The 12,537-nt window shown below is 38.7% G+C and overlaps 1 protein-coding gene across 2 annotated transcripts in view; it reads right to left on the bottom strand.

Annotated features, from left to right (window-relative positions):
* The window catches only part of CCDC170 (coiled-coil domain containing 170), a 37,041-nt gene extending 25,269 nt beyond the window's left edge, over window positions 1-11,772 (bottom strand). For both annotated transcript variants that reach the window (XM_014950459.1, XM_014950460.1), the window contains exons 1-4: window positions 11,347-11,772; window positions 7,739-7,995; window positions 2,483-2,627; window positions 533-718 (exon numbers count right to left, since the gene is read on the bottom strand). In XM_014950459.1, the coding sequence (XP_014805945.1) occupies window positions 533-718; window positions 2,483-2,627; window positions 7,739-7,995; window positions 11,347-11,514 (756 nt within the window). In that variant the 5' untranslated portion in view covers window positions 11,515-11,772. The remainder of the gene's footprint in view (window positions 1-532; window positions 719-2,482; window positions 2,628-7,738; window positions 7,996-11,346) is intronic.
* Window positions 11,773-12,537: the final 765 nt, after the last annotated feature.

The raw sequence follows: 12,537 nt of genomic DNA, 5'->3' as shown, positions 1-12,537 counted from the left end.
AGATAATCTGAGGTGTCTGGAAGCCAAAAGACTTTACTTCTAGTTCCTTAAGAGAATGAATAAAATAGTGTCCTATCAATTCCTTTCAATTTCTCATTAGAATTTTTAAAGAAAGCAAGTAGAAGAACCCTCAGAAAAATTGCAATATCACATAAATATTACTTAAAAGAGCATTTTTTTCATTGGTTCATGCTTGTGCCTCAGATATACTCATTACCTCTATAAGCATGTGTTCATTTACATGTTTGTGCAAGCACAGCAAATGCTACAACAATATGAATGAAGCAAAAATATAAATTTGCAAGTATCATCAGAAGACATCAAATCTAAATCAGATCTATCATACACAATATTGTTGTTTAATCTCCATATATACTGAAGCTTTTAAAAATGCCCTTTTTACAAAAGACCCTAGTCACCTGATGCCTTTCAGAAGCATTTTTTTGTCATACAACTCTTACTGAAATTTAATTTGAAATTTTGAGAAAACATTTGAAAACTAGACAAACATACACATCATGCAATTATGTACCTTACTAAGTTTTTCCATGTCTTGACAGTATCCTGCTGCCTTTTTCTGCTCCTTGGTCACTTCTGAAACAAGCCTCATGATAGTTTCTCTCCTAGCTTTGGACTCCACCTCATGGACATTAATAGCTTCTTGAAGAGTAGCAACCTGGTCTTTTAGTGTCAGATTTTCCTTACATATTTCAGAGACCTAGAAAAATAATTGAAATATTAGTAACTTTTTTAGAGCACTTAGCAATGACGTATATTCATCCCAGTATACCCACACCTAATCATCCCAATAAAGACATGGTGTTTCTGGTGACCCCTAGGTCAGATTTAAAATTACGTTCTACTATTCCTTCCCAAAAAGAATAGAAAGACAACTAAAATGAGAACCATATTCCCACCAGAAACCCACACCTTAGTGTAACGTGGTTCAGATTTACTCCCACACAACCTCTGTGATCTATGAAGCAGGTGGAGATCTGCTGTCGCTGCGTATCTGAGCTGGACATGAAGCAGTCAGAAAACAAAAACAGATCACGCAGCTAAACTTCATGGGAAAAGCAGACCAGTTCAGTTTGGCTTGTTAAGATTTATGCCTTTCATTTGGAACTAGAAACTGAAAGCTACATTTTATGCTTGAAACCTTTTAGGCATGGGGAGCTTTGAGTTAGTAACAGCTATTTAAAAAGCATTTTCAAGAGCAGGGTCAAATACCTGGTGGGCTGCTGCTCTGAGCAGCCAAAACCTGGGAAAAATAAGTCACTTCCAGGTGGATTCTAGGGCTGGTTTGGTACGTTACGCTATTTCCAAGAAGTGGAATAGATGAATGTGGGCACTTCAAAGAGTGCATAAGGTAAAAAATGTACCCTGACTCCTGCTGGCAAGATGTTTGTTAGGACTACACCAGATCAATTCTGTCTTAAATAAAACCATAATGTGGAAAAGAAGCTAAATAGACGTGCCATGACCCCAAACATAAAAATGAGTTGCTAAGTTTTCAGCACAAATTAGATTTCCCAACTAGATTTATTACTAAATTATTAAAGCAACATGTCAAAGTATACTCTTTTTTTTAACTCCTGTTATTTCCTTAATTTAAAGTAGGTAAGAGTTACAGCTTAATACAAGCATCTTTGCCTCTCATGACAACTAGCCAAGTTTTGTTAGAGTATGTATTACAGTTTCAATGTGCTTGCAATATTATGAGGGCAAGTACTTTAAGAAATCAGTGGTACATACCTAGATAATCTTAATAAATTAAGTATGAAACAGTAATTAAGTAATGAAACAGAATTTTCTAAAATACATAATATGCTCCCAAGTGAAGAAAAATAGGGACAGCGAAGACTAGACAGAATATGAGAAAAATGCATAAAATTAGGATAAAATGCCCTTCAGCAGCATCAATAAAGGTTAAAAGAGTATACCATTTTTATTTCCTAAAAGGAAGCTTAATTTTTGGAACTTTAGAAGTATCCTGAAGGGAAATAATAAAGTTTTATGATTAACTCTCAAAAGTTATTTACAGCATTTTGTTACAGGACATAGTTAAGGTTGTTTCAGGGTTTGCCATTTAAGATGTTTCTATTTAATGGTGTGTTGGCTGAGATAAGTGTTAAGATCTAGTGGTACAGTTTACACGTCACCTAGTGACTCCCAGTGTTACTGTTTTCAGGAAAGCTTTCATCCAACTTTCTAATCAGGCATGTAGTTGGGAACTACAGGCTGATAAAATACTTATGCAGATAAGAGCAGACTGAGTTCACTGAGGTTTATTAGTGTTCAGCACCTTTTAAAATCAGCCCAATATGAAAAAAAAAAAAACAACTGTCTTAAAAGATAGCACTGTCTGCAAATCATTATTTAACACAAATATTCCTGTTTTCATCACTTGCTTTATTTCTTTGACAACCAAATATTCTTCTATTAAATCACTATACAGAAACACTTGCTTAGACATAATCACCTTTGACGTTAAATGTTCCTGTGGTTTCTCTTTTTCTCTGATGTCTGTGTCCAAGAATCCAGAAAGCTGTGTAAGGAGCTCTTCATACTTTCTGCTCATTTTAGAAGCTTGAGTCATGCTTTCTTCACACTCCTTCAAATATTTACTAGTCAGACAGAAAAAAATACACACATCAGGATGAATGTTCTCTGAAACAGAATTTGAGGCAAAAGACATCATCCCAAGATTGTTGCTAGCTTCTTCATCCCACAAAATATAAAAGTTACATATAATTCTCTATATCTGTTGTTTAATACATATAACTTTTGTTGTTGCCTTATGTGTAAACATTTCTTCATCTTTGCTTTTGGCTAGCACTTAAAACAATATTCTGTGACCCCAACCTTATTCTCAGCACAAGAATTCAATAGAACACAAGAAAGAACTGCGTGACATCAATAAACACTGCCCTGAAGATACTAGACATGGAGGCTGCAAGCAAAAGCTTAGAAAAAGTAAAGGGGAAGAGAGTGTTCAAATTGTAGTAAAATATGCTAAAAGCACTTCACATCCCATCTCTGGCAAAGCTGACAGTGCTGATCAACAAGCTCTGGGGAGAGACAAGCCCTTCTGGACTAATGGAAGTGCAGGACACCCAGAGTAGCTGCAAAGGGAAGTTTACCAGCAGAAGCAAATGGAGATGGGAGATAGGACTTTGCTGTACATACTGTCTTCTGCAGTGTAATACTACCCATGAAAGGGATCAAATCAAAAATAAAATATCAAGGGACTACCACAAAAGTATGAAAAAAGGCAGCTTTTTGTCCCCAATTTCCTAACTCTCAAAAGGTGCCTATCATGCAGATACATATCCCACATGAAACCTCTGTTAGCAGCCTTTAGCAGCAGGTATCAGTTTGTATATGCTCTATAAGAACAAACCAACAAATAACAGAGGGGTCTGTTTAACTCATTGGCATAAATGTGGGTACACCCCTCCCGTTGCCAGGGACAAAAACAAGTCCAGCAAAACAAGCATTGCCCCAGTCTGCATAGGTGGAAAACGTATAGATGCAAATCTTGCTCCAGCTGCTGCAACGCCAAGCATCACTTCTGAAAAACTACAAAGAAACAGATTAACAAAAATAGCCAACAAAGCTCAAAATGACCATTAGTGTAATCCAAATATCAACTCCAATACCTCTCAGGTAACACCCATGAAAGAGGTACTCAGTGGTAGACTGCAAGAGACAAAACTATTGAGCTTCCAGTTGAGAGACAGGGTACCTTCTAAAGCAAGTTCTTCACAAAGATTTGAACACTAGAATAAAATCACCAAACAGCTATCTAGAGCAGATATTTTACTGAAAAACAAGCATTGCCCCAGTCTGCATAGGTGGAAAACGTATAGATGCAAATCTTGCTCCAGCTGCTGCAACGCCAAGCATCACTTCTGAAAAACTACAAAGAAACAGATTAACAAAAATAGCCAACAAAGCTCAAAATGACCATTAGTGTAATCCAAATATCAACTCCAATACCTCTCAGGTAACACCCATGAAAGAGGTACTCAGTGGTAGACTGCAAGAGACAAAACTATTGAGCTTCCAGTTGAGAGACAGGGTACCTTCTAAAGCAAGTTCTTCACAAAGATTTGAACACTAGAATACAATGAGACGTGAGATATCACCAAACAGCTATCTAGAACAAATATTTTACCAAAACTCAATTGCTTATCAGAGCATATCACTATTTTGTTCTCAAGGTGGGCATGCTAGTCATTTCTGGACTCACTCTTTTTCATTTCTGATTTCTTTCTCTCTAGGTTGGCAATCAAACAGGCAACGGAGCACCACTCCATAATCAAAAAGCAGCACGAGACTCCTACAGTAAATGCACAGTGAGTGTAAACATAGAACATTAAATGGTTATAAACCACTAAGCAAAAGAGATGGTCCATGAAAAAATTTAAGATGTGTGTTGCCTTAGGAGGGAGATAGGTACAGTTGTTGTCAATGCTGCAAAGTGGAAGAGAGTGGAAGAATAACATGGAGGAATGGAAAATATTAATTACTGCTCTGGACAGGATATTGCTTATCAGAGCATATCACTATTTTGTTTTCAAGGTGGGCATGCTAGTAATTTCTGGACTCATTCTTTTCCATTTCTGATTTCTTTCTCTCTAGGTTGGCAATCAAACAGGCAACGGAGCACCACTCCATAATCAAAAAGCAGCACGAGACTCCTACAGTAAATGCACAGTGAGTGTAAACATAGAACATTAAATGGTTATAAACCACTAAGCAAAAGAGATGGTCCATGAAAAAATTTAAGATGTGTGTTGCCTTAGGAGGGAGATAGGTACAGTTGTTGTCAATGCTGCAAAGTGGAAGAGAGTGGAAGAATAACATGGAGGAATGGAAAATATTAATTACTGCTCTGGACAGGATGAGGATGGTCCCATGCAGAGCATACACTGGGAGCCAAAAGAGCTCTGCCTTCTGCAACCGGTGCTGGCCCTCAGAAAACAAGTGCCTCGCAGCTTCCTCACCTCCAGGCACCTTCCTCCCCTCTATAGACCCTGCAAAACTAAGCTGTGAAATGTTCATTAAACTGCGGCCCTGAGGAGGGGTATGTCAGAAGTGAAAAGGTAGGAGGCTCCAAGCACACCACACATGCATGCCTATATGTTAGAACATTGTATGAGATCGATCATCAAACCCCACAAACTGTCCTGTGGCTCTGAAAAATCAAGGCACATCATGCACAGAACCATGCCTGCTTCTAAAAATAAACAATCTGAAGTACAAAGCACATACTTGACAACTCTACGAATAACCTAATTACCTCCAGTAGGGCCATAAGGTGTAAGCACCTAGAAAATTGCCAATCGGGTACAAAAAGGTAGAATGCAGCTCTTTCATAGTTTTGCTAGCTCTTCAGAACTAATGAGCAAAGAGAAGGGGAGGAAAAAGAAAAAAAAAATCTTTTCACAGTTCAGGCTCTAAAAATACCTTGGCAATAGATCTGTTAAGTAGAAAAACAGCATTTTCAATAGGAGAGGTGTACATCTTGGAAACCAATCACAGAATTCATTAAACATTTTTTACTATATCCCTAAGTGTAGAATGTAAATGTGCATTTCATTCCTATTGGCTTGCTCTTCCCTTTTACTAATGGGTTTCAGTGAAAATCCTTCTTGAACAGCTAATTAAGACTAGTCATGTGCCATGTACTACTGAAGTGGCCACACTAAGCAACTAAAGTTCAATAAGTCAATAGATTGACTAGTAGTGACACATGTAACCACTAGCTGAGGATGAGAAAAAGCTTTGAAGGCACACACTGTAGGTCCATGGCCAATCCAACATGTTTGTACCTTCCAAAAGAGCAGACTTACCCTCCATTTGTCCCCTCCCTTTGGCCAGCACTCCAGCGGTACCTTCCAGGTGCACAGCAAACTGGACCTGGGACTGGTAGAGCTGGAAATGAAGCTTTTTATTTTGCCCACTTCTCTCCTGGAGCAGTTCCCTGGTCTCCACCACCGTCGGGCAACAGAAACAGAAGTGCTGACACAAGTGTCAGGGACAAAACAGAGCCGCCAGGACAGACAGCAGAGATTTGTGCCACATAAAATTGATGGTATCACTGTAATGACAGGCTAGTAAGATACACAATATTTTGGCAGCTTTCTCCCAGTGAGTCAGGTAAATAGGGTAGGAGGGTTTTCTTCCTTTTTTTCTTCCCTTTTTATCCCCCCAGAGGTAGTATTTTAAAGAATCTTAACAACTGTTATCTCGGAGACTGTGATGTTTTCTATGTTGCTAGGATGCATAATAAACTTCTTGGCTTAACTATTTCTTCTATCACTTATATTGGGATCTTATCTAAAATGTTTGGTGATCAACATCAGCATGTTCCAGGCAGGGCTTTTGGCAAATCAGCCGGTAATAGACAACTGCACTGCAATGGATCTCTCTAGATTTAAAAAAAAAAAAAAAAAAAAAACAAAAAAACTTGATTAAACCGCCCTGCCATGGATCTCTCTAAATTTAAAAAAAAAAAAAAAAAAAAACCAAACAACTTGATTATCCTTTTCTAATGCACAAAGTCTGGAAGAGCTGTGCAAAATACAGATTTGGGAAATACAGACCTCTGGTGAACAACCGCCTTGCTTTTCACCGGATAATATTGAGAGTGACATAGATACTAGCTTTGTAATGGTGGAAAAAATCCATTATAAAAGTTTGTAAATTGTATATTAATATACTATGACTGGCACTGATTTGGGAATTTTAGAGTTCAGAATATTTTTGCACCAAACAATTTTATTTGTAATCAACATCGCTATAAGTCTCCATCCCACAGTCCTAAGATATTAGCAGTTATGCAGAACTGACAAATCAGTGCTCTGGCACTATACCTAAGGATACCATATTTTATTAAACGTTTTATGTGATCAGTATGCATGTTAAAAACAAATAAAAAAAATGCAGAACTGACAAATCAGTGCTCTGGCACACTATGCTAAGAACACTATAGCTAAGGATACCATTTTTTATTAAACATTTTATGCGATCAGTATGCACATTAAAAACAAATAAAAAACCAAACAAATAAAACCCACACAGGAATTATACCATATTTTCGTTATCACACTGCTCCTAAGGGACAGCTTTACGCTAAGGAAGAAATTCACTAGATGTTGTTCTGGTTCCAGCTGTGACACAGAAGAGTGGAAAAGAGACCAGACCAGTGCAGCAGCAGTCACCACTGCGGGGGCCCATAAGGCATGTCAAGTGACAGGTAAGTGTCTGTAAAAGATGCCACATGATAAGGACAGACCAGGGCAGTAAACCATATTTGTAGGTACTGCCCGTCACAAACATGCTGTGAAAGGCACAAAGTTTTCCCTCAGTGTCATACGTGGAAATACTTGAATGAGGAAACCATATGTATTGTTTCTACTGTGTTCAGGCAAATGGCCCTCTGTACTCGTTTTTTTTTAAACAACGAGGTTACACCAAGCTGACTCCTATCATCTTTTCTCCTCCACAGGACAAATCTCTCAAAACCCCATTTATGGGCTAACAACTCAAACCAAAATTCAAATTTCAATACTTTCCACACACTTAGGTACAACAGTTGTGCGAGGCATTGTAACAGAATTCAGACCTGCAATAAAGTCTGATCACCAACGTAACTTTCTGCGTCAACAACTGCCAACCATTCTGTCACCCCGAACAAAAAATATTTCTCATGTCACGTGAATCTTACTTAAGTTTGGCATTTTGCTCGTGGAGCTCCTCCTTCAGCTCCCTGTTCTCCTTGAATGCTGCCTGAGCTGTCAGCTCAGCCTGGTTTTTAGAAGTGGTGAGCACACATGCCTCTTCCTCCATCTCCTGGACTCGGGTTTGCAAAGAGAGGAGGCGAGACAACTGTCTGGCATTGTTTTCCTTGTAGCTCTCAGCTCTAGCCTTCAGCTCTTGAAAAGAGGCTTCTTTAGAGACCATTCTGGACCTGAGTTCAAGAAGCTACAGACAGAAAAGGAGAAAACTCATTTTTAAAAAAGGAAGAACAAATTTTGCCATGACTGCATCACAAGTTTAATAATGTGACAAGAAACACATTTTGGAACAAAAGACTAAGAGTCTTCTGTCACTACAAGACTGAGTGGAGATAACGCAACTTTATTTTCACATAGCTAGGAAAAAGCAATAGAAGAAAGGGGTTTGTTAAACCAAAAGCTGCTGCTGTGTGATACAATACAACTTTCCAAGATAACCTCTTACAGGAAGATAAATTTATTTACACATTCAGAATTTAGATAAAGCCCACCTTAAGTTCTGCTGCACAGCCTTAACTGGCCTCCCTTATGCATCTGCATTACAATACAGTAATTAACACCACTATTCCCTCTTTTTTGCCTGCCTCCTCCCTGCTCCCAATTCCCATGCACAATTCCACAGATAATCTATAGCTGTGGGGAGTTGTAACAGCAAAGTATCCTGTTTTACGAGGGTGGGGCATTTGGTGATTTGCAGCTTATTCAGAGGCAAAGAATTTTTTGGAGAGTTGTGCTGTAGGCAACCTCTTCTTAGTTTATGGAAATAGATTTTTTTTGGTCTGATAATCCAATAAATTTAGCTGGATTTACACAGAAATAGCAAGAGAGCCTTTTAAGGAAGGGTGGGAGGAGGGACATCACTGCCAAATGTCAAGAACATGTTCCAGAGATGATGCTAGAACTTCCCAACAGTTCATGGAGTTCAGTTGTTTTTCTTTACTTTCCCCTCTCTCTTAGTTAAAAATACCATTTTCCATGGAACTATTTCTGCTACACACTACTCTAAAAGACTGATCTTGAGGCAGACACACCAGGCACACAAAATTTCAGTGTGTTTTGTTAAAATGAACAAGTAATTTAAAGTGGATTTTTTTGTCACAAGAAGTGTTCAGGCATGTTTCAGCTTTCCTGACAATTCCAACAATATGCAGCAAGATGCAATCTGGAGCATTTATCTCCTACTACATAAAATTAACAGGCAAATAGTTAAGCTACATTAGCTGCACTTTATGACATGCGCTAGGGCCTTTAACTTGTAGCTTTATGACATGCGCTAGGGCCTTTAACTTGTTTTAAGGGAATAAATGTTTTTTTAAATGTTTTAAGGGAATAAATATTTAAGACATTAAACTGCAATTCAGGACGTCAAGAAATCCGTGGCTCTGCCAGAGGTTTCCAGTGTGACCAAACCCAAGACACTCAGAGAAATTCCAGGAGGCTGGAGGGCCGACTGAGCGGCGACTGCCTTGCAAAAGAGAGGTCCTGCTTCTCCTGCTCCCAGCCTGTCCTCTCCTTCACACCAGCTCTGGTATTTGTTTGACTCCTCCACAAACAACTTAACTAATGCAGCTGACAGAAAAGAATTCACTTTCTACAGAGGAGGAGGAAGAAGAGCTGGCCACATCAGAGAGAAAAGGCCAACACTGAGGAGTGAGGTAGGAGGATCGCTCTTGCAGCAGCAGCATAGTCCTGATGAGCTTATGCTTCACCTGCAAGTGCTGGTTTTTCAGACACTTTGGAGCTGCCATAAAGCAGCACTGATTTTGAGAAAAGCTCCTCTGCCTTGTCCTGGGGTCACAGGCTTCTTTTCCATACTCCATACTTGTCTTTGCACTAGCAGAAGCACTTACATTGCTATGAGGTGAAATAAGATTGGAAATCTGACCAGACTACAAAAAAACCCAGAAGATGAGGCTGTATTTTTCCATTGCAAGAGTCCCCCAACAACCCAGTGCACCATAAAACTACACATACATTGTGCCAACACAAGGGATGGGGCAGTGTGGGGAGGGAAATGGGCGGCTGAAAGAACAATAGGATTGCTTTGCTTGGCAGCTGGACCAAGCTATGGTAGCTTAAAGCATTCACAACCTTAAAATTTCTCTGTGGTTCAAGTCCCCATCTGCAAAATGTGATATTTTTTCCTCTGTCCATTGTCTTTGCGGTCAGTTCCGATAGCAGAAAAAGCAAGAATAATCCCATATCATGAGTTTTACAGAACACTCAGCAGAACAGGGCTCTGACCTCAGCCGGGTCATGAACGTCTTTATTAACAAGAGTACAAACAGCTGCTTTCTTGACTATTCTGTCACTTTTGCAAGCACAGTGCTGAAAGTTCTATAAAATTGGTCAATCATGCTGGCGATAAAGCCATTCAACATTTCCAGTAATAAATTCTTTCTATGAGAACATGAGGTTCCGTATGGCCTTTTAGAATTGAAATGTAAAGTATGGATCCTGGATAGCCCTTAAACATAGAGGAACTCTGCAGTAATTTCAGGATTAACTGATCAAATTCAGGGTTAGATGGTGAACACTCACTCCTGTAGTTCTAGACTGGATACTGTATTAACATTTCATTCTCATACACTATTACATATTCTTCCTGTTTCCCATTCAGTTATCCACAATTAAAGAAATTTTATTTCATTGACAGAGCCCTTTTTAATGTTCATGTGCTATGCAAGTATATTGCAAAATACTTTACCATGCACAATGGAAATATACATTTGTAAAATGTACAGATGTTTAAAGTACTAGTTGGATGGATGGTCACAAGTTCCTATCAAACTTTATGTATCTATGAATATTTATGAATGTATACACCTACATCTAAGTATGTAAATAAATGTAAGCACGTTATGCCTCCTAAAGGCAAATTTGACTCCATTTTAAAACTGGCCACTGCCTAAATTGCTGAATTGGATCAAATTCATCTTATTCAGTTATATGTTAAAAAAAAAAAAATAATTGTGTGAAAATACCGAAACTTTAAAAATTATCCTCTAATAAACCCTCTCTCCTAAGAACCACCATTCCCACAGCAGGGACAGCAAAAAAACATTTATATTTGTTCTTCAGTCTCTCTAGTTAAAAGCAACCTTATTAGCTCAATGACTACTTCACTGGTGATGAAAGCAAAGCAAATTTGGGGAGCTGTAACTTGACTAAAGTGGAAGAATAGCTGAGGACTAGCTGAGCACAGTTATACCTTAACTCACCAGCAACAGGAGTACCTCTATCAGAACTTTTATACAACTACAATTTAGAACTATTAACTTGTTTAATTACAAAAGACTGCATTTAGATGACAATAGAAAGCTAGATTGCTTTAAATCTTTCAAATATAAGCTTACAATCAGTTCTTGAACACAGAAGCAAGCAGAGTAAAAACTGCATGGAAATTCTATGCTACAAGAAACAAAACTGTATCAAAAGCAAGAAATTCTACTTTCTGCTAACTTTCTGTTCTCTGCAGAAAGTGACTGTAGAGAATCCTCATGCCTGGAGAAGGATTTGGAAGTATTTTTAAATATACCTCTGACTGGGCATAATCATACTTCACCGAAAGTGCTGCAAGTTCACTTTGAGCAGTTTCAGCTGCATCTCGATAGTGATTCATCTGCTCTCTAGTGACAGGAAGATCCAAAAGAACGTGATCATGAGATTCCTGGGAAGACAACATGAAAACAAAACTATTAGACATCAAATCTTTTGAACATTTTTGTTCCAGTGCGCTTTTTCATTAAGCTGATTAAGGGCATCTAATTCCAAATATGTTATTAACAGAGTAACTAACCCTTACTGCAAAATAGGATAAGCAGCTACTTTTCTACCAGTCACCACTTTCATCTGCAAGTTCAGCCAGCAACATCAGTGCTAAAGGATATCGGTGTGCAAGATGTTCCCCCTGAACAATCCCATGGCCTCCCACTATTTTCAGCTCAAGTTGTTTCCTGCAGTTTCAATGCATTTAGCAACATTCAGAATGTCCCTTTTTTACAAACTTACCCAGTCACTCCTTCAACCCTCATAAACTTTAACCCAAGGGGAGGTCTCAGGTGCCTCTTATACAAAGAAACACTGGTTTTTGGACTTATCGGTTACATTGCCTGCACCCTCATTGTTATGTTGTAAGAAATGGTGAAAAAAAAAAAAAAAAAAAGCAACAGCTATCAGTCCTCTCTGTGCCACTCACGATTTTGCAGATTTCTATCATATCTCACCTTCACTGTCTCTCTACCAGGTTGAAGAGTCCGTGCCTACTCAAACACTCCTACATGCTCCTCAAAGTCACTTTTTGGCTTGCCCATTTGTGCTCGCTCTTGTAATCTGCCAAGGCCAAAGGTTCTTTTGATCTCCTTCACTTGGACATAACTTCAGCTTTCTCAGTGATGCTGTCTTGTCCCCAGAAACCACCACACTGACTTCCTCTCACCCTTTTTCAAGCCCTTTTGATAGATGGCAAGCAGGGGCTCTGTGCTTCCAGCATGATCTCCTCCACACCACTTGTACAACTCTTTAGCTGTGCTTTTTAGATTCTTTGTAGGAAGCTTTCTTGGTTTTGTGTGGAAATGAGTTGGATTTCTTTGTCTTTGTTACTTAAACATTTCAATATGAAAATTCAGACCTGAGCTCTTGATAGGAGTTTCATTAGACAGGACATTGATTTCAACTGACAGTGACTACAAAATTATGAAATTTAACATCTTCAGAACAAGATTGTTTA

This window comes from Calidris pugnax, unplaced genomic scaffold (assembly GCF_001431845.1).
Source record: "Calidris pugnax isolate Ruff unplaced genomic scaffold, ASM143184v1 scaffold24, whole genome shotgun sequence".
In the NCBI taxonomy this organism is placed as follows: Eukaryota; Metazoa; Chordata; class Aves; order Charadriiformes; family Scolopacidae; genus Calidris; species Calidris pugnax.
Note: the sequence above shows the minus strand (reverse complement) of the source record. Positions and strands in the feature narration are given on the sequence as shown.